The sequence below is a fragment of the Martes martes genome, assembly GCF_963455335.1.
Source record: "Martes martes genome assembly, chromosome: 3".
NCBI classification, from domain to species: domain Eukaryota; kingdom Metazoa; phylum Chordata; class Mammalia; order Carnivora; family Mustelidae; genus Martes; species Martes martes.
The window spans coordinates 131411238-131434616 of NC_137890.1; the positions used below are offsets into that span (position 1 = coordinate 131411238).

The 23379-nt window shown below is 39.0% G+C and overlaps 1 protein-coding gene across 6 annotated transcripts in view; it reads left to right on the forward strand.

Annotated features, from left to right (window-relative positions):
• The window catches only part of ABCB11 (ATP binding cassette subfamily B member 11), a 108379-nt gene that overhangs the window by 61109 nt on the left and 23891 nt on the right, over positions 1 to 23379 (forward strand). For all 6 annotated transcript variants that reach the window (XR_013966602.1, XM_080799657.1, XM_080799660.1 and 3 more), the window contains 9 exons: positions 315 to 428; positions 2858 to 2968; positions 5128 to 5253; positions 6644 to 6847; positions 8766 to 8936; positions 9434 to 9635; positions 10665 to 10740; positions 14742 to 14844; positions 21203 to 21367. Coding sequence is in view for 5 of the 6 variants with exons in the window: in XM_080799657.1 (XP_080655783.1) it covers positions 315 to 428; positions 2858 to 2968; positions 5128 to 5253; positions 6644 to 6847; positions 8766 to 8936; positions 9434 to 9635; positions 10665 to 10740; positions 14742 to 14844; positions 21203 to 21367 (1272 nt within the window). In the remaining variant the exon portion in view is untranslated. The remainder of the gene's footprint in view (positions 1 to 314; positions 429 to 2857; positions 2969 to 5127; positions 5254 to 6643; positions 6848 to 8765; positions 8937 to 9433; positions 9636 to 10664; positions 10741 to 14741; positions 14845 to 21202; positions 21368 to 23379) is intronic.

Below are 23379 nucleotides of genomic sequence, written 5' to 3' on the forward strand. Positions count from 1 at the left end.
CTCTTGCTCATTTCAAAATATGTTCTTTTTTGTAGAATAGTGTTCTACAGTCTTGTAGTGTAATGTTCTATACATAGATGTTCAGTTAAATATAATGTAGTCTTTTAAACCATAACAATAGAAAAATTGGAGATACTTTGCTGGAAAAAAAAAAAACCTATTCCAGATGTTTCTAAAGAGGTATTTAGCTTTCAAACGCCCATGGAAGAATATTTCTGAGAAATATCTGAGCTCACATGGATAGCCCAAATGATGGCACTATTTACAAATTGGCAAAAACACGTGAAAACCATGTTTATCTCTTTTCATTTCAGATTTTCCTCAGTATTCTACTAGGAGCTTTAAATCTTGGCAATGCTTCTTCTTGTCTGGAAGCCTTTGCAACTGGGCGTGCAGCGGCCACCAGCATTTTTCAGACGATAGACCGGGTATGTGAAAGCCGAAGTAAAGGCCATGAGCAGGCTGAGGGTGGGGAGAAAAATGAAGTTCTGAGGTTCTGAGGAATTTACCCTCAATGTTAAGAAAAATGAGGGACTATTACAATGCCCTTAATTCAGCAGTGCTTAATTGGGACTGTCATGAGCCAGACCCCATACTTAGTTGGGACTACAAGAGTGAAATAGAACAAATAAGGCTCTTGCTCTCCTATCATATTGGAAAACAGGCAGTAAAGAAGTAAGCACATTTATGGATCGAGAGGATATTATACTGAGTGAAAAAAATCAGACAGAGAAAGACAAATACCATATGATTTCACTTATATGGAGAATCCCTATTTGCAAAGCAAATGGACAAATGAAAAAACAGAAACAGACTCATAAATACAAACAACAAACTGGTGGTTGCTAGAGAGGAGGGGGCTGGGGGATAGGGTGAAGGGGATAAACTACCAGTTGTAAAATAAATAAGTCACCGGGATGAAAAGCCAATGATATCCTAATAGTAGCCAGTGATAACCTAATAACTTTGTATGATGACAGAAGGTAGCTACACATATCTTGGTGAGCATTTGATAGTGTAATTATTAAATCACTATGTTGTACACCTGAAACCAATCTTACTTCAGTGAAAAATAAAAGTTGGAAAAAGAAGTAAGTACATTCAAAAATAAGACAATATCAGTGCAATAAGGGAAATAAAATAGCATGGTAACGGTTGGGGTGAGGGGAGGAGTCGTTAAGTGAAGGGAACCTCATCTCTGAGGGGGTAGTATTTGCACTGAGAACCCCGGGAGAGTCAGCCATGCAAAGCGAGGTTTAGGGGAGGAGTGGTGCATGGGAAGTGAGAGCGGGGCGGTGATTCTGGAGGAGAGGCCTTCCGGTTGGTGAAAGATTGGTGAGTGCAGGGACCAAAAACAAGGTCAGCGTGTCAGAGCAGAGTGAGCAAGAGCACAGAGGCTGGAGAGAGAGGAAGGGGCCAGATCATGCAAATCTTTAAGGCCAAGTTCATAAGTCTGGATTATCTTCTAACTGTGACAGAAAGCTTCTAAAAGCTTGTAAAGGATCCTGGTAGCCTAGCTAGGATTTCCCTGGTTAATCTACTGAAGCACATTGGACGTCAGCTAGAAAGTCAAAATCCAAGAATAGAAGGGGGAAGACGGCAAGATGTTGTTCTTCCTCTGTGGCAGCCCTGGAAAGTCAGAGGTATTTCTTTGGTCCCTTAAATATTCAGTATTTATGAAGCATAAAACCTGCCTGAGGAAACTTCATCACTTTATCTGTTTTATATTTGGGGGCTTCACATATTGCAGTATAAAACGCATTGTTGGAAACCAAATAGGCACATTGAGATATCCAAATTCTACCTCATTCTTAGGGTTGTTATATGCTCAGGTAAGATGATGAGTCTAAAAGACCTTTGAAACTATTACAAAAAACTAAGACATTTAAAAATTGCTTCATTATCTTTACTATAGACCCAAGAGGAAGAAAGTAGATTATACCGTTGCCCTAGATAGAGATATGATGATGAGTTTCTCTCACAAGTGTAGAAGGGGGAAGCTGGCCCTGGAGATGGCCCTCATTCTTGTCTGGTTAACTAGAATGTTTAAGTTCTAGATTAGGCTCACTACTAACAACAACAGAGGTGAAATTCAGCCTAACAACTGAAAGTTGGTAGTATCTGAGGATACCACTTAAGGACATACAGTTAGTTTTAATCATCATCTACCATAGCACTCAGATGTAGAGTACAATTGGACTGTGGCTTAACTGACTAGTTGTGTGGCCTTAGGAAAGATACTTGACCTCTCTGAGATTTCTCTACTTCCTTAAGCAAACAACTGAGCATAGCGCCTGTCTAGTTAGGTTATAGTGACAATTACTTGAGTGAAAAAACATATTAAATACCTTGTAAATTGTCTTCAATGGTATCTCAATAATATAATAATATATAATAATGTTAACATATTATATGCTAATATAATTATGGATCAATACTGCATATTATATTATTATATTATTGTTACATAATATAATGTCATAGTAACATATCAACAAATAGTAATAATTAAACTAATTATAATTATTTAATGTGAAGTTATGTGTCAATTATTTATAGGCATTGTATTTCATATTGATCATAATTAATATACATTAATTCTTTGTGTATGTTCTCTATTAATATATTATATGTATAATATACTAATACTATTCATATCTAGTAATATAATATCTCATATTAATATCTCAGTAATTGTTAGAATTATTAGTACTATTAATAAATATTTAATGTGGAAGCAACTTTGTTGCAGTGTTTTACCTGGTGGTGGTTCTGTTTTATCAGTAAATTCAAACCAAGTTGGACAATAAATGCATATATATTTGTTGTTGCTATATTCCTTTATACTCTACTCCAGAAACCCATTATTGACTGCATGTCAGAGGATGGTTACAAGTTGGATCGAATTAAAGGTGAAATTGAATTCCATAATGTGAACTTCCACTATCCTTCCAGACCGGAGGTGAAGGTATGTGTTTCTCTGGGAACAACAGCACTTTTCTTCTTCGATGATTCGTATCCAGGGCCACAAGTTACTTGTTTTTCTGAAGCATAGCTGTTTTCAGGAAGAAGGAACAGAAGCACATTTCTCTAGAAGTTCCCTTAGGCATCACGTCATTTCTCAGGCACAAGTCCCATTCCTTTGTAATAACGAAAACGTGCCAGTCCCTCTGGGGAGGACACAGTCTGGCAGCCCGTTCCGGTTGGGTCAGGTTAGGTATGAGCCTCTGTTGAAATGAATGGCAGGGCCCGTCGTTGTAAGCATGAGCTGAATAAACTGCCAGGCAATCAGAACAATCCAGAAGTACAGATGTGCAAGGCGGGACACTGCGTGGGTAGGGCATTTCTGGCAAAGAAAAGCTGCTGCCTTTGTAGTTTTTCACTTCCTATCGGTAAGTTCACAAGGGTCACTAGATCAGTCTTTGGAGGAAAGGTAATCTTGGGGCCGCCTGCTCTTGGGCTGTGTCTTGGGCTGGGTGATTGCCCAGGGCACATGAGGAAGAACATTTAGTTTTACTGCACCTACAGAGCGAGTATGTTTAAAGGCAATTTGCTCTATAGGAAAATTAGCATCTACTCTCTTTGCATAGGTTGACTTTGAAATGAGACTTTTTCCCAATTTTTAACAGAATACCTTTAGCCACGCTTTCTTAATATTTCTGTTATAGGAACTAAATCCCATGCAACTCAATTCTGATACTCTATACCTAAAACATAGGTAAACACATACATACACACACACAAACATACACACAATCATTAGACGTATATATAAAACATAGGTACCTATATATCCTGATTAAATTAAATTAAATGATTAAATTAAATTAAATTAAATGATTAAATTGCTGAAGTATATTTTCTATTACTATTACATATCACATAGATATGGAAACATTCAATGTCGCAACATATGTCAAAGTACCTTGTGAAAGAGAAGCCGCAAGGCAGTACTCAGTAAAGATTATCTAATGGATGGCTAAAAGCTTGCTTTATAATATCTGTTCAGAACCAGCTCATAATAGCTCTTTCATAAATACCAGTTGAATTAAAACACATTTGTTTCATTTCTCTTTTATCCTCTATTCCCCACACCAGCAATTTGTTTTAATAAAATCTTCTTAACTTACACCTATATGTACTTAGCCCTACTGGGGGGCGTACCACACTGGGCTATACTGAGGGAAAGCAGTGCCTGCCTGCGCTGGGGGAGGTTAAAGTCCAGTAAGTGAAAGTCTATTTGCAAGCCTGACTGTCCGGTGTGAAATGAAATACGTGTGGGATTTTGTCACACAAAGGACCCTAAAACACCTTTACCTAGTAAGTATAAAAATCACCACTGACTTGGTGAAAATATCCAACAGATGCTTCTGAATTAGCTTCCTATTCTTCCCTTTCTAGACTTAACAACATTCAGTCTCGACATTTAACAGTGCTTTAAACTTAACAAATGCACCACAAACATTTGTTAGGGAAAGTTTTCCAGATAATACATTCACACACAATACAAGGTAGGACAGCTTAAAATTTGTGAATTAATTTGTTGTTAATCTATAATCAGTAAATCAGTATTATATTTCGAACTTAAAGGTTTTCTTTCCTTAACTAATTGGGACAGTCTCTTTGAGGCATCCTAGCATATCAGAAGTGTTCGTTTGTTTTTAAAGATTTTACTTATTTATTTGTCAGAAAGAGCACATGCAGGGGGTACAGCAGGCAGAGGGAGAATGAGGGTGATGCAGGCCTCAATCCCAGGACCTGGGATCGTGATCTGAGCCGAAGGCAGATGCTTAACCGACTGAGCCACCCAAGTGTCCCTATCAGAAGTGTTTCAAATGTGCGTTCTGGAGCATACTTTTAAAAGTTGGCGTAGTTTATTTACTACAACAGTGTTACCACACATCATTTGCTTCCTTGGGTGCCACTCTCAGTTTATTAATGAGTAATGCACTAAATGCTAAAACCTCATCATAGGCACTCTTTACTGATTTTCTGGCTATTGATGGATATTGATAGTTACTGTTTTGAGGGCATAAGTAAACACGTACAGAGTATCCTCACAAAGCATCCTAACTTACAAGTCTAATTGCTGATCATCTGACCGTTGTTCTTTTCTTTTCTCTACAGATTTTAAACAACCTCAGCATGGTCGTTAAATCAGGGGAAATGACTGCTGTGGTAGGACCCAGCGGATCCGGGAAAAGCACAGCCCTGCAGCTTATTCAGCGTTTCTATGACCCCAGTGAAGGCATGGTGTGTGTCTTCCAGTAATCTCTCAATACATGGGGATGGGAGAGTGCAAATGAGGATATGCCTAGCATACACTGAGACCATCCAACACACGCAGAGTTGATTTACTGAGTTCTTGACTGAATTGAATGGACTAATTCCCTGCATGGTGGTCATGTTCTGTGAACAACCAGCCCGTTTACTCAGTGATGTGCACACACATTCCAAATTGTGTTGCTGCCTCGCCAGTGAACTCACATTTCCATTTCCTTCTCTGTATTGTAACAAAATCATTATTGTGCCTTCAAGTTTTCCAAACCCTAAGTATAGGAGAGTTTGCATGGCTAGAATGAACAGATTGATTGTTGGCTGCTTTGAGAATTTAGGTGTTAAAGAAAAATCATTTAATTTCACAAACTACTTCGTTTCTTTTCTCCTTGTGTTTATTTGCCTGTAGACATAGACCCAAACTAAGAAAATAAATATCCATCATTGTCATTTGTTGATTACATATGTCAAATACTTTACGAAAATGATTTCTCATTTTCAAAATGAGCCCCAAGGTATATATGTTCATTTTGTAAATAAAGAAAGCAGAGTCAAGAGAGATCGACATTTGCCCTTGATTTGAACCCAGGTCCCTTAAATGTCAAAGGCTCTGCTCTTTCTACACTCTCAAAGTTATTCTTGTCAACATCTCCTTGATGCCTTGAGATAGACTCATTTGAGTCTTTATCAAGTGGTTTCAACTCAAGGCGTTCCCCGACATGGGTACTCTGTTACACTGACGTGACTAACACAATGGAATTCTTTTCGAGGGACCATTCATCCTACAGGTATTCTTTGTACATACCAGCATAACTATACTTTGAATACATAGAAATCATGATCTCTTGGTGTAAGATTTTTAGTTTTTTGCTAATAGTGATTTTTGCTTATCCCACTTACAGTTTCAATTACATTTGAACACCAAAGTGTTATTTGATGAATCTGTCCAGAAAGTAAGAGTTACTGTAAATCATGCCTACAAGATAGGGACCATTTCTTATTTTCTTGGTAGCTTTTGAAGTCCATTTTCGGTCATAAGTCAAAAGATAATAAAAACATACAAAATATGGTGAATAACTGACTTGACTCCATTGAAAAATTAAAAATCTTCCCATTCCTGGGCCAATCATATTACATTAAATGACCTTTACATCATTTGTGTTTTTACAATAAATTGTTCTACAGCAATACTTGATTTCAACTCTATATCGTCATTCTGATGTAAATAACCTCATTATAGGAGGAATCATCTGTTAAAATCTTGCGGGTCTCTATTATTTCTCCTCATAGGACAAGTAAACATAACATTTTGATTCAGAACCCTGAAGGATTCCAAGAGATGTGACGTTGTGCTCATGTTCTCTAGGTGACTTTGGATGGCCATGACATTCGCTCTCTTAATGTTCAATGGCTTAGAGCTCAGATTGGGATAGTGGAGCAAGAGCCTGTTCTGTTCTCTACCACCATCGCAGAGAACATTCGCTATGGCAGAGAGGATGCAACGATGGAAGATATCGTTCGAGCTGCCAAGGCAGCCAATGCCTACAACTTCATCATGGACCTGCCACAGGTATCCCCTGGCCTCTCGTTCCAGGGGGGGAGCCCAGAAGTTGTAAAAGGAAAGAAAAAAACCCCAAATCCCAAATCATTAAATTCTTAATGCCATGTTAGGTTGCATTACTGGAAATGTATCATGAGTTTTCCCCTTTGCCTGAAAGCATATTGTTGTCGATATATTAAAAATCTACCAAACAGGGAACTTTCTTTTAAATGCTCCCTTTGACAAGGGCACAGTCTTCTTACTCCATCTGTTAAGCATTTGTCCAAGCAGTTGATAAATTTGTTATGTGGCAATGACTTACACAATGCTCATTGATGCCTACCAATGTCATTGTTCTTTCATTGCCTTGTGTTTGAACAGCTAATCCTGTGGCCTCAGTATTGTATCTCACATATTCAAAAACTCCTCATCTGTCTTCATTTTAAACAATGACAACAAAAACCAACTCCGTATTCTTATACAAAATACAAAATATGTGGCCAGTGGTCTGCTAAGTCAAAGAAGAGCTCTTATAACCAGTTAACATACATGTAGTGCTTACTACCTACCAGACACTGTTCTGAGCACTTTACATCTCATTTAACACTCACGACCATCCTGTAGGCAGCTACTATTACTATTTTCATCTGTAAAGAGAGAACCAAGTTTCCAAGAGGCCAAATAACTTGCTCAAGGCAGGAGAGTCGAGGTTCACACCCACATGGTCTGGCTCCAGAGTCTGCGCTCTAGATCATTGCCTATTTAGTCTTTTGGATTACCTATGTGAATAGGATTGCAGCTGTGAGTATGATAGAGTCCAGTGGTAAAGAGTATAAAGCTTTGGAATCAGACTGCCTCCATGAAACTCCCAGCTCCTCCATTTGCAAGCTCTATAAACTCAGGCTAGTTACTCTAACCCCTTACACCCCAGCATTTCCTTACCCATTGATTGAGGAGAACAGCATTACCTGCCTCATGGGGCATCTGGTAGGACTAACGAGGTAATATGTGTGAAGAGCTTAACTTCATGCATTATACATGGTAAGTGCTCAACTCATGTTGGCTAATAATAAGACAAGAGCCTGACATCATTGTGACATTCCAATATAATGCTAGACATGAAAGATACTCAGTAACTTTTTGCTGTCAGTGGTAATGATTATACAGCTAGTTTGATCTTTCATTTGCAATACAGAGATAGTGTTAGTGTTGTGTTTTTATGTGTTGCTTAGCTAGAGAAAAGAAGGAAGAATTTCGTAAGTGCTTTAACCCTTTAAAATGGGTTTTCAGGACCCTGATCAACTTTTTCTTTGGTGGAAACTTTTTTTTTTTTTTAAGTAGATTCCACACCCAGTGTGGTACCCAACACAGAGCTTGAACTCAGGACCCTGAGATCAAGACCTGAGCTGAGATCAAGAGCCAGATGCTTAACTAGCTGAGCCAACCAGGCTCCCCTACATTGGTGAAAACATTTTATTTCAAGTTGAGCTAGAGAGAAGCATTTATACAACCCAGTGAAGCTGGGAATGAAAGAATGAATCGATTTCTTTTTTTTTTCTTTCAAATATTTTATTTGTTTATTTGGCAGAGAGAGAGAACACAAGCAGAGGGAGCAGCAGAGGGAGAGGGAGAAGCAGGCAGAGAGCCTGAGCAGAGCAGAGAGCCTGAGCGGGGCTCCAACCCAAGACCCTAGGATCCTGACCTGAGCTGAAGGCATATACTTAACTGACTGAACCACCCAGGTGCCCCCAAAATGAATCAATTTCTTTCTCTTATACACAAATATTGATTAGATAGTAACCTGTTTCAGGAAATGGTATTTCTTTCAGTGAAATTTGGTCCTGTGAAAACTCATGCTTGAGAAGGAAGCTAGAAAGGATCTTGTAATAGTCCCTGCCAGGAGCCATCAAATTGTTCCTCTTCATTACTGGTGTCACCTTCTTCCTAGCAATTTGACACTCTTGTTGGAGAAGGAGGAGGCCAGATGAGTGGTGGCCAGAAGCAAAGAGTAGCCATTGCCAGAGCCCTTGTCCGGAACCCCAAGATCCTGCTTTTGGACATGGCCACCTCGGCACTGGACAACGAGAGTGAAGCCATGGTGCAAGAGGCGCTCAGTAAGGTTTGTTGAAAGTCTGAATTCATTTTTCAAGACCATGTGGAAATGTGCTGTAGGAAAGGCAGCTCGCTGAGAGGAGGCTTGGGGGTGGGAAGAACAGAGTGGAGATGGGGAGGGAAAGAGAAGGACTACATGGGTCAGTGTCTCCAGTCTATTTAGAAACTACTGACTGACTAGAATGTTCCTCACAGTTGAATAGAAGTCAGTATGGCCTACTTCCAAAAGCTACAAATACAAATTTTAAATCTTATTAAATCTAACTTATGTGATTTCAAAAATTTCCATTTTGATTTTAGCTGTTGATTAACAGCAGCAACTGGACCAACCTGTGGGGTGTTCATGGCTTTGATAAAGTGTGGTGGCCTTTTCTAATATCTGCAGAGGACCTGTTTGAGGATTTTCCCAAGGACCCAGGATCTGATCACTTGTGGATTCTGAGACCATCCAAATGTCAGCTCTGTCTTACTGTTTGGTTAACAGTGCACTGTACATTCCTGCAGATCCAGCAGGGACATACGATCATTTCGGTGGCTCATCGCCTGTCCACAGTCAGAGCTGCAGATGTCATTATTGGTTTTGAACATGGTACAGCAGTGGAAAGAGGCACCCATGAGGAGCTGTTGGAAAGGAAAGGAGTCTACTTCACTCTAGTGACTTTGCAGAGTCAAGGCGATCAGGCTGCCGATGTCGAAGGCACAAAGGGCAAGTGTCTTTTCCATTACACATGTACAGTCTCGAAAGCATTGTTTGTTAGCTCTCATGGCTTCATGGATTTCTATATATTTTTATATACACTGTCTTATTTGTTCTCCCTAAAGCCCTTGAGGCATATTATACAGATGATAAGAGAAAGAACGAAAGCTCAGGAGGTTCAGTTACTTATCAAGTCAATGAGCTAAAACCCAGGTTTTGTGGGGAAGACGATCTTGATTCCATCCCCTTTGTTCCCCCCTCCCCACTTCGCAAATAGGAAGGCTTTCTTAGAGCACCCTGTGCCCAGTAGGACCTCTATTCTTACTGATTGAGTAAATTAACCAATGACTAAACACTGGAATACCTATTTTCTCTAAAGCATATAGATACATCAGGCCCTAGCACATCTTTTTTTTTCAGTCTGAATTTTCAGATTTGATAACTTATCCCAGCCTACATCAACCAACCACTCCAAACGTTCTCTACCACACCACATATCAATTCATGAACTCCACTGGGTACAACTATTGTGTATATTTAACACATGTGATTTCTTCTGAAAAGATTTTTTTTTTAATTTGTTGAATCCAAATTCACCAAAGGGTAAATGAAGGGTTTCACCTTCATTTTTTTTTTTTTAATCAGCCATGCTATCAGATATCTATTTGTTGGAGATAATACATGGGGTATCACACAGTTCCAATGATTTAATCCTGCTGAGTATTTTCTTAAGTTTGTTTGTTTATTTATTTAAGTAATCTCTATGCCCAATGTGGGGCTGGAACTCAAGACCCCATGTCCAAGAGTTGCATGCTCTTTGAACTGAGTCAGCCAGGCACCCCCTGCTGAGTATCTTGACATTTTATTTTTGTTAGAATGTGCTGGATAAGTGCTAAGTTTTTTTTGCCAGAACAAAGTTAACAGAATGTTTTAGCATCAGACATAATAATGATAGGCTAAGCAAGCATAGTAAGTTTTCTTTTGATATGGTTCTCCTCATTGTATACACTAAGGAATGGTTCATGTTGTGTTGAATAGGGGAAGATGAAACCGATGGGGCCTCACTTGACAGCAAACAGACCTTTTGCAGAGGGAGCTACCAAGCTAGTTTAAGGTAAGCTGAAGCCATGGGCAAATTTTAAGGTTTTAAAATATTCTTAGGAGTCTCTGCACCTATGGTCGTCAGGCAATATCTCAGGTACAACCAGGAGATCCTTGAGCGTAGCCCCAGGTTTCATGTAATATGAACATGCAAATGAACCCTTGAATGCTATAATGACATTTCTGTTTCCGTTTTTTTTGGTTTAACTTTGGCTTCTTATTATGGGTGGGGTCATGATAGAGCTGCTTTATAATTAGAATGTTGTTAATTGAGCTTAGGAAGGGTATTTAAAAAATCCGTTGGGTCTTGGCCCTTCGATCTAACCATGGTATAAAGCACTGTTTTTTGTTTGTTTGTTTTTTAAAGATTTTGTTTATTTATTTGACAGATAGAGATCACAAGTAGGCAGAGAGACAGGCAGAGAGAAAGGAGGAAGCAGGCTCCCCGCCGAGCAGAGAGCCCTACATGGGGCTTGATCCCAGGACCCTAGGATCATGACCTGAGCCGAAAAGCTTTAACCCACTGAGCCACCCAGGCACCCCATAAAGCACTGTTTTACATGGAGGTGCAGTTCGCTCGCGGCCTTAGGTCCATTCTTTCACCTGCTGAGCTGCAATTGAATTACAAATATTCCTGCTTCCAGAGCGACCCATCCGAATTCAAATCATTCCTTAACCAGATGAAATAAGAAATATATTTTTTAGCATTTGAAAAGAATTTCCTTAGACCCCAGCTATTTATTTTCTTGTGGCTGAATATAGAAGTATTGACTTTCAAACATATTTTTGGAGCATTTAGTCTTTCATCCTGACTTAAGAGTTTCAGTAAAATAGTTCTTTAATGTTAAAAGTGTGCATATTAAGAAGGATTCTGCTCAAGAGTATCTGTCTCTCTTCATGAAAACATTACTTAATATTTTTTCCCCCTAAGTTAGGAGGCTGTTTGTAAATAATGGGTGACAGCAGATTTCCTTACTCTTGCATTTACAATTTCTAGGCTATTTAATTCAGGCTGTACTCTGGGTAAAGGCTCAGTTATAAGACTTGCCCTTTCAAGGTAGTATATTGCTTATTGAAAACCGGTTTAAAGAGACTTAAAATTAAACATTTAGATAACAACTCCAAGTAATTCAAACACAGATTTATTTTTAATATTCAAAGAATAACGTATAGTGTTGTTGAATCACTATGGTGCACACCTGAAACTAATATAACATTATGTATCAACTATACTAAAAAATAAATAAATAAAAGAATAGTTCATGGAGCTTATGCCTAGGGTTTTTATTTTTCCTTTTGAGAATAAGTCTATTCATAAAAATTTCAAGAAATGCTGGTTTTATCAAATTTATTGAATTTGGAAAACAATAAAGCAATAGCTTCAAGTTACTTTGGAAAGTAAAAACTAAAAAACTTGCCAAAATTATTAGGTGATTTTTATAGATATTAGGCATTATGTTTAACCATGCTTCTCTTATTGGAAGAAAAAAGCTTATAAGGGTCATTAGAATCACAACCTGAAAATACTATCTTCTTAAACACAGAAAATGGCTAGGCACCTCTTTTGATCACTGGGCTAAAGGTTGCAAAGAGGAAGTGATTGATATATTCATGGTCATGTCAACAAGAAATAAATATTTTCTTTTTTTTTTTTTAATTTATTCATTTGACAGACAGAGATCACAAGTAGGCAGAGAGGCAGGCAGAGAGAGGAAGGGAAGCAGGCTCCCTGCTGAGCAGAGAGCCCAAAGCAGGGCTCGATCCCAGGACCCTGAGATCATGACCTGAGCCTAAGGCAGAGGCTTTAACCCACTGAGCCACCCAGGAGACCTGAAAATAAATATTTTCTTAACTTTTCAGATGAATAAAATTCTATTTGTTCTAAATAGTTTACTTACAGTTTATTATCAGGACCAAATAACCATTTTTAATATAAATATTTCCTATATGGCTATTAATTCTCACAAATTATACATTTTTGGTGACTAGGATGAGAAATCCAGAAATACAATCTACACCCAGAAAGTAGCTATTAACCTCCTGCAGAGAAAGATTTATAAGTTTGAGTAAGAAGGTCTGTTAAAAATATCTCATTGTGTATGCTGACAGATTTTTTTTTGCTAAAAGATGACTAAATTAAATGTTAATTTATATCTTATTTCCTTGGCTTTGGTCTTTCTGACAGCTCAGTCTCTCTTTAGTAATATATTTTAGGTTCAAGAACAATTTAATGGATAAGAGTAACTAATTTCCTGAATAATAATGATGAAAGAGAGAGAGAACGTGGGAGAGTTATTTAGTCCCCAAATTAGCTGTTTTTATTTGAGGAGAGAAGTAGTACACAGCTTCTGAGAAGAGGACTGGCCCACATGGTCAGTTTCTTTTTTTTTAAAAGACATTATTTATTTATTTGACACTGAGAGAGAGAGAGAGAGAGAGAGAGCACAAGCAGAGAGAGCAGCAGAGGAAGAGGGAGACGCAGGCTCCCTGCCGAGCAGGGAGCCCAATGTGGGGCTCCATCCCAGGATCCATCCCTGGGATCATAACCTGAGCTGAAGGCAGACACGTAACTGATGGAGCCACCCAGGCGTGTGGTAGAGTTCTAACTCTGGTGTTTATGGTGGACCAGAGGGAGCTGGCAGGTGGGCCCAGGGTTTCCGTGGGACAGCCTATGCTAGAGAGGTGGAAAGGTCTGCCGGATAGGGAAAGAAAGAGAGACTTAAGGAATATAAGAGTCAGGTAGTAGAAATCGGAAGGGACAAGGATGTGTTTTGCCATGCTCATAACTGGGAGGACGTCAGCCATGTTTCCTTTTCCATACACTCTACCGTGGCTTCCAATGCTCTGAGCGTCTCTCTAGGCCCATGACCTTACACCTCAGCCCGACCACGCACTCTGCTCTGTCCGGCTGACACATGCCCATTCCTCGTGCATGCTGAAGACTTCTTGACCTTAGTCAAGTCAAAGAAGCGACTCTATCGCTGGAGAGTCTCAGGCCGGGCGGGAGGCGGTTGAGGTGTCCCAGACGGCAGTTTGATAGCAGGGAGGTGGGGTGAGGAGTGGGTTCAGGCCCAATCATTATGAGATTTGGCAAGAGTGTGAATGTGCAAGAGCAAGGAAGAGGAAGGACTCAAGACACACACCCCCGCTGAACCTGGGTGACTAAGAGGGTGGCGGTGCCACTAACAGGATGTGGGAAGGAAGCAGAGGAAGAAGGGATGTGTTGGTGCTTCCTCAGGGGCCTGGTTGAGCAGGTATAATAAGGCAAGCGCCACCTGACCCGTTGGTCTTCGTCTAACTTCACTTGGATACAAACGAGGGAGAGGGATTTGTGGGTGGGTCCATCTCGCTCCTCGGCTCTGGCTCTCTCTTTACGCCTTCTGACTGCAGATGAGGTGTTTTGATAATGTGACGACCTCCGCTCATCTTCAGCTTGCCTCTATCACTTTCTCCTTCTCCCTCTGCTGCTCCCCCTGCTTGTGCTCTCTCCACATCCCCCACCCCCTGCCAAATAAGCAAATAAAATCTTTAAAAAGAAGAAGGAGAAGAAAATCTCAGTAGGGGCCCCACTTTCCTCCTACTAGCTCATTTGTATCCAGGTGGCCTTATACTAGAGTAAACACTAGGTGTAACTAGAGAGAGAAAGAGGTTTCCAAAACTACAACGCACAACCAAAAGGAAGGTAAAGGGGCTGGTCTGTTGCCATGGTAGCAATCAGCTGACCACATGGATTCCAAATGGATTTGAATCTTGGACTTTTTGTTGGTAGACGGGTGGGGCAGCTTTCCTCTCCTTCTCTCCCTCCCTCCTTGAGCACCCTCTGAATCAGAGTCTAGGTCAGGGTCAAATTTAAACAGCTACACTGCAGGAAGAGTTCTGCGAAATCTAACAAGGAAGCCTGGTTGCAATGTTACCTGCAAACTTTTCTGTTTATTTGACTCCTGTGACGTAATTAAGTCCTGTTCCAACTTGCCCATAACCTATGGACTCTTTCATATTTCTGTTTATTTGCAGAGCTTCCATCCGAGAACGCTCCAAGTCTCAGCTTTCTTACCTGGTGCACGAACCTCCATTAGCTGTTGTAGATCACAAGTCTACTTACGAAGAAGACAGAAAGGTCAGGCACCAGTCACTCTGGGGAGCAGAGGCAGTCTTTCCTGGGGACTACTGCATGACCTTTAAACCTGAGAATATGAGTTTTCAAGGCACAGATCCAGTAATGTTCACTAAGTCAGATTAAATGGGAGAACCCATGAGGACGTGATGAAAACTCTAAATTCTACACAATGTATTAAAAGAAATGCAGAGTAATTAATTACTGTAAGGACGTCTGGTAACTGAAACTGGACTATAACGGTTAATCGATAGTTTTCAGATGAACCATTGAAACAGACACAGACAAATTACATGTGTTTAGATTATTTGATCATATATGTATAATTTTAAAAGTTTTTAAGAATACTTGAAAAACAATTTTTCTCAAATTTTTAAATCTCCTTCTTAAATTATAACAACCTTGGCAGAAGTGCTTATTCCCTGAAGGTATATGAGAACGTTAGCCCTTATACAAGGTATCGCAATTTTTGAATGAACAGAGACTAATTACATTTTATGGACAGTTGTTTACCTCTCGTAGTTCTACCATAACTTTTTTAGGATACATCTAAAATTAACACTATTAATGTTAATATAGTTCAAAACAACACCCAAAATTGAAAGAAATAGGAGAGGAATCAACAGACACAGCAATATTTCTCCCTAAGGATGCAGGTCCTCAAAGCTGTCTTGGGCATCTTACCTTCACAGCAGGTGCCCATCATCCCCCTCCCCAAAGCCTTTCCTAATGTCTGCACTTCATTCTCCCATTGAGAGTCTCACTTTCAACCCCCCACTAACTCTTCATTTGAACCTTTTCATGACAGTTTTCTTATTGAGTCTCATTTGGGGTCTTATTCCTTTACTTAATTACAGCTTCTTAAAATTAGTGACTATATATTATTTGTGTTTGTATCCCCCTGGGCACTTAGGCCAATGCCCTATTAGGATATCAGGAGATTCTAAAACTAGGATGAAAAATTGAATTTCTACAGTTCAGTAAAGCTGAAACCACAAGATTTATCAAAGCAAGTAAGTCAGGGAATATTTCAATTACAAGCACATCCATTATGCATGATGTCATCTCAAACTGTCTTTAAAAAATTTAAAATGAGAATCTGTTTTGGAAATAATTATAAACCTTTGTTCACAGTGACAAATGTGGAATAAAGTACAGTCTTCCTTATGATGTTATGACTATGACAGAAGGCTTATCAAGGCTTTCTTGGTTCTAATCATTAGGAATGAATACATAGATGTCTCAATATCCAATAGAGTTGGTTTAAACAAATTTCTTAGAGAAACACTTTTCCTCAGGCGCAGCAGAGAGAAAAAACACATTTAGCAAACATGGTTGTTTACTGCATCTTACTATTAAGGACTCAACTCTTTTTCTAGATCTAGAGATAGGTATTTCATTTATTTGCATGGTGCTGCCGTTAACGACGACAAGATGCCTTATATAAGTAGTCTAGTAAAGTTCCACGGGACAAAGAAACAAACACTACATTGAGATTTCAAATGTAAGAGTACCAATCATATTTGAATTTTGCATTATGGTTTGTTTTTCTAGTTTCTGTAACTATTTGACAACAAAAGCAAGAGAGAAAGGAAGGAAGGAGGGAAGGCAAGAAGGAAGGAGGGAAGGAGGGAGGAGGAAGGAGAAGAAAATCTGGTTCTGCTCTTGCTGTTGAAACTGGCAGGTGGCCCCGCACAGCTACAGAGACAGATTCCTGGAGATCTGGAGATCAAATTGCCACAGGGTTCTCATGATATGGAGGAAACTTAGAAAGGAATCATTTAAATAAGAGGAAACCTAAATCAAATATACAGACCAGTTTTAGAGAAGTAAAAATGCTCTATATAACAGTCTACTTCTCAGTGTTGTAAATTAGAATGGAATAATAAACTCAATTGAATGTAAATCAATGTCATGTTTAGAAGATGCCACTTTATATTCTCTCTCCAGTGAAGAGAGAAGGAAGAAGGGGGAAAAGGGAAGCCACCGTGATCTTGCTGAAGCTCTGAGAAAATAAGATCTTATGCTTATATTAATGTACTCATTTGTATGGTAATGATATTAGAGTTTTTTAGATTTAAATTTTAGGTTTTTAGATTTAAATTAACACATTTTTAAAAAGATTTTATTTATTTATTTAGGGCAGAGAGGGGTAGAGAGAGAGGGAAAGAGAATCCTCAAGCAGACTCCATGTTGAATGCAAAGACCCATGCAGGGCTCGATCCCAGGACCCTGATTTCATGACCTGAGCCAAAATCAAGAGTCGGACATTTAACCAACAGAGCCACCCAGGTGCCCCCACCAATTTTTTAAAAAGAAACAGTGGAATAAATACCATTTAATTTATGGAATTTTTAATCTCAAGTAATACTTTTTTAAATATGTGGGATATTCTAATCCCAAGTAGATTTTAAAGCATTTTAAAAGTTAACTGAATTCCAGAAAGCCCAATACTGGTAAAATCCTTTCTTTTTCTCATTTTATGGAGGAGTCCTAACCTTATCTGTTGACTGGGAAGTGTTCTATCTTATGTTGCAATGCAAAAAGTTTACTTACATAAAGGAATTATCTCCACCTTGTGGTCTCTTAGAGTTTTGACTCTGGGCATTTAGAAGAGACAGTTGCAAGAGAAGCTTGTATTTCCAGACACTAAGTGGGGTTACTTGAGACCAAGGTCTCCTAGTTAGCTGGTAACAGAGCTAAGACTGCAGCCCGTTTCTTCCCACTCTCCAAGCTGTGCTTTGGGCTCCCATAACTGGAGTCAGATCTTAGCTATGATGCTGATAAAATTAAATGGAGGATTAGGGGGAACCTACAGACCAGAGGTGCCAGTCTTTGATATCGAGGTATGTCTCTCAGGGAAACTAATGAAGTAGAATCTATAGGAGTTCAAGTCAAGGTCACACATTTGAAACCCATCACAGCCAACTTAGAAGATAGGGTTTAAGCATTCCGTAAGAGGACAGAGACAGGCCATTTAACAAATGACTTTCAGTATGTGTCTGTTGGGAGAACCTCTGCTCCTTTGTCATAGTTATCATTTCTTATCATCAAATCTTAAAGTCATTATTGAGGCAGGAGGTCCGGATGGATTGGCACATAGAAACCAGCATAACAATGTATAGAAAGTAGCACATAAGATTTAAGTAGGAAGTTATATTTTCACCTGACCTATAAGAGGAGGTGGAAGGAAGGAATATCCACCACTGAACCATCTGCATAGTAGGAGAGCTCAGTGTTTTTTTAAAAATAAATGTTTCATTGCATGTATGCACCATGGACATAAAAGTTTCATTCATTCTTTCATCCAATGAATGTTGATCGTACATCTGCTGTGTGCCAAGGATTGTGTTATGGATGCATAGATGAACAAGAGCCACCATCCCTCTCCCTGCACTGGAGTTGCTAGCAGGATACTTCTTTACATGCGATAAACACATATGCATGGTGCAACTTGACCTTGCTACAATAAAGGAAACCTATCAACTTTTATAATTTCATCTCTTTCTGTGAGTTACTGCTTTGCCATAGATGCAGGAAAGATGAATAAATCATCTTTAGCTTTTTTAGAAGACTAAATTTGTCTTTAGCTTTGCAAAAATCAAAGGAAAAAATCTATACACAATGACTTTATATTTTGTGTTCTTCTATTTTTACACTATTCTTTTTTTTTAAAATTCTCTTACTATTTTTTTAAGCTTTATCATATAAGTCAATCAGAAGTCAGTTACCCAGGGGCAGGTTTTCTAGTTTTTGCATCATTCAGGCTTGATGGTGCATCTTTTTGGGGGTGGGTCAGGGGACAGTTTCCCATAAAGTCCAATATCTAGTGAAGGAGGATAAAAGATAATTATTCAAATCAATTAAATTTTGTCTCCTGTTAGTTTATCTTGGAATAATAACTACTGGAAAAAAATCACTTTGTATTATTTTTACATGTCTCAGGTATTGTTGCTTAGGGTTAGGGATACCTTCAAGAATCAGAAAGCCAGGGAAATTTCTGTCATGTTGGGCTGTGAGTGGGCTGTCTCATAGGACCCTGGTTCCGGGAAATGTCGGAGTTTGATGTGCCTGGATGTACAGCACAGCTAATACTTCCCAAGTCTATAATCATGGAATCCTGGGCATTCTGCTCCAGAAGGAGTCTTGGAGATTACATACTGGTGGGAATCTCGCAGACTGGGCTTTATTGTTAGAATTACCTGGGGAGTATTTTTAAAACACAGATTCATACTCAGGCTTACTAAATTCGAATTTCTGGTGATGGGGACCCAGGAATCTGTATTTTTAATCATTGACCCACCATAAGTCCAGCAAGCATCCTCGTCTGGACACTAACCACTGTCTAAAATGTTAAAGGGTCTACATTTTGTTCGATTGCAAGCTTCCAAGTTAGCCTGACACAATTTCATGGGTGCTGGCAGAATATGCAAGGGTCCTGAGCCAGAGACAAAAAACTTTATTACTCACTGCAAGAATAGTATCCGGAGTTTATCATTTGCACTGGTTCCCCAGCCCAAACCCCAGATTTAAAGAGAGCCAGTTGACAACCAGCAAACGAAGGGGAGATGTTACAGGGGGGGAATCCTGAGCTGGAGGAGCTTGATTGTTTTATAATGCCCAGTAAACACATCTGCTCTTTCCTTGGGTTGGAGATATCATCTGTCCTCCAAGGCTATTTGCTATGCAAATGTCCTTGAAAAAATAGTCTGGATAGAAGTAGTCAGCACAACTGCATAAGATGTGAAGAAACACAAGACACCCTTAGAGAGTTGTCTTCCCCTAACAACTTAATCCAACTCTCTCATTTTGAGGATGAGGTAACTGAGACCCAGAGAGCTAAATATATTCCATAGGTGGCTACACTGGGCTCATCCAAGAACCTTGTTCTTTCTATACTTGTTCTACTCATGCTTTTCTAGTCCCTCTTCTTCCTCCCTGGAACTGATTTATAGAGTTAATAGGTTGTCAGAGATGAAATTATTGAACAGAAGGATTTGCTGCATGAATGTATAGTGACAAGTGCAAATGTTGAGCGCAGGCCAGGAGAGAATTTGCAATGGACGCAATAAGAAATCCATCACCTGCCAAGCTGTCTTCCACCCTAGTTGGCTTGCAGTGATAATGACATAACATGACACAAGGTTTTATTTAAACTAAATAGGTAATGTGGTCTTTGACTTTGGAAGCAAAAGAAGAGTATTTGAATTTCCTTGCTGTTGCCTGTTCCTGACTTCCAACTACCTAAATGGTAAATTATCATGTATTAATGAAACAGAACACTAATTAATAGTTTTGTAGTCAGTTTGTTGTATTTTTGTATATTTTAATAGAAAGAGTAAAAAAAAAAAACAATGCAAATCTATACAAGCCACCTAAAATCCTTTCTTAAGTGAAGTCAGTAATAAATTTAACAAATGATTGATTAGTCCTACAAATCATGCACTGAGTAATATCTATAGCGAGGAAAAATGATAATAAAAATGATGGGATTCTGAGTATAATATTTACTTTCAAGAGGACAAAAATTTGTTAGCTCTGACACTTCAGTGACAACAACTAAAGAGATCAGAATAGGGAAATATTAAAACAGTTTTCACGCCTCGCAATGAATATGTAGAATTTAGAAATCCTGAATGGATTACCATTTTCTTTCTTTCTTTCTTTTTTTTTTTTTGTATTACCATTTACTTCTGGGCACTAATTAAGGGAAATCTTATAGAAAGCATGTCAATTGTAACCGTTGACACCATTTAATACATTTTAATAATTACTTTGCCTTGTTTCAGATACACTGCCCTGCCCTAGCACTTTAGTCAGTTACTAGACTGGAGAACTTTACCATTTATGAAGGATTCACCTCGAAATTTTTATAAGTCCTCAATTATGTAAACAGCACCATAGCCCAAAAAATTTTATAAATTGGAGGGGTTACTTTTTTCAAAGATCCAACATATTTATTACTCCCCTGGAGGTAATAAATATATAATTGTGAAATGAAATAAATAATAGATAAATAAATACCTAATTTATTTATTTATTACCTAATAATTTATTTATTATCTAAATAAATAGATAAATAAATATGTAATTGCAAAATGAAAACCACAAGTTCGCCTTCAGTTGAATACCCAACCAGTGCGCCCCTTCCAAGTCACAGCATGGTCTCAAGCAATTCAAAACCAATTCTTACAAAACAATGAATCAGAGCATCTCATAGAACATAGAGGTCACTCATAACCAATCAAACCATGACTTTTAAATCTGTGAATACCAGAGGGTCTGCTGTATAAGAAAAGAACACATGCAAAAATATCTGCGTGTACCTTGAGTGACTAATGTAACCTTTTTTCCCCTCAAGGACAAGGACATTCCTATGGAAGAAGAAATTGAACCTGCCCCGGTTAGGAGGATTCTAAAATTCAATGCTCCAGAGTGGCCCTACATGCTGGTAGGGGCCGTGGGGGCTGCTGTCAATGGGTCGGTCACACCACTCTATGCCTTTTTATTCAGCCAGATTCTTGGGGTAAGTGAACAGATGGATTAGCTTTAGTCTTCTAATATTTTTTTGTTTTTCCATCAGCGGATATTGTCATTTTTGATAGGTTGGCTCTGTATTTTAATGGATTTAGCTTTCTTTTCCTCATCCCTAAAGGATTCAAAGTGCCCCGAGTCTCCATACACAGACGATAAGAAGATGAAGCTAGGCACTGTCATTTGGGCTGGCAGGATACTCATCCAGTCATCGTGTCTGTAAAAAGTTGCACTGTGGCTGCGAATGTAGTGTTAGGAGAGGGCAATTTCCCTAGATGCAAACAAAATCAGAATGCAAAGCAGGTTCGTTGAATAATACAGAAGGATTTTAGGGTCGTTTTGATCTTGCTGAAACAGCTGAGGTGCAAAGTTGGCTTATAAAAGCAGGTGTGAGTGCACGTTGTAGAATTGTCTGCTCTGCTGATTGCACCATTGAAATGGCAGGTGGGGGAGGAAACAGGAAAAGGAAGAGAGAAGTAAAACAAGGCATGGATAAAGAAAAAGCTTATTTCAATTTTTCACTTCCTAGGCATTTTGATAGTCTCCATCTGACTTCATTGCTACAATAAAAAATAATAACTATAAGCATGAATTGACACTATCTAAGCACTTTATATATAACAGGTCACTAAATTTTCCTAGTAACCACCTCAGGTGGATATTCTTATTGTTCCTGTTTTACAAAAAAAGCGAACCAAGGTATACAGAACTTCGGATAGCAAATAATGGATCTGGGATTCGAATCCAACGTGACTGGAGAGCCAGGTTCTAATAAAACTCTCCTTGTAAAATTAGTTATTGAAATGCTGCCAAGTTTTTTAGTTGAAATTTACCCACATACACAGATCCCATTAGGTTAACAAGAAGAAAAACCTAGAATCTAGATAACTTTATTAATTTGTTCATAGTGAAACAGGCATTAGATGGTAGGGCCAGGACTAGAACTGAGCTTTTCCGAAGCCTAGGCTGAAGCCGGCACACTGGACTGTCAGAGCTTGCCAAGAGTCCTGAGCGTTAGTTTCCCTTCTACTTCTCTTTCTTTGGTGGCCTCTCTGGAAGAGGTCCTGACCAGAAAAATGTCCCCACGGGCACAAATCATATGGAAAGACTTGGATAGTCTACAAACAAAATGAAGTCAATTGTGTCAGGAGGTCCCCAGCCGCTGCTTTAATTTCCATACTGTCTCCTTGTGGTAAGTGAGGAAATCATGGTAATTTCGGAGAGGTAGGAAATTGGCAACTGGGCCCTTCAACCCTGGTAAATTGAATTTCTGGTTGTATGAAAGCCTTTATGATGACAATCTTTTAAATAATTAACTTATATTCCTTACTTTCTGGTAAGTACAATATCCTAAATATAATGGAAATGTTCTTTTACTTACTCAACAGATGTTTGTTGGTTGTCTCCCATAGACACTGTGCTAGGGATTTGGGATTACATTCCATCACGCTGGCTTCTCTAATAGAGTTTCTAGTCTATGAGGAAGACAGATGTTAAACACAGAAATCTACCCATAATTCAGCAAATATTTATGAGCCACTTATTGTTTGTCAGACAGACATTGTTGCTGGGATTGAGGATAGAGGGAAGAACAAGAAAACCAAAGCCCCTCCTTGCTCTCATTACGCTGACATTCTAGTAGGGAAAGGCTCTGGAAATGCATCTCACTGAGCAGTGATGAGATAGATGTAGAAAGGGTGGTGGATAGGATTGAATTCTGTAAAGACCCAACTAAGTTCTAGATGTTTGCTTTTAAAAATAAATCTGGTGGGTCCCTGGGTGGCTCAGTGGGTTGAGCCTCTGCCTTCGGCTCAGGTCATGATCTCAGGGTCCTGGGATTGAGCCCCGCATCGGGCTCTCTGCTCAGCGGGGAGCCTGCTTCCCCCTTTCTCTCTCTGCCTGCCTCTCTGCCTACTTGTGATCTCTGTCAAATAAATAAATAAAATCTTTAAAAAAATAAAAAAAATAAATCTGGGATACTATCTTCTTTCCTGATCATCACTT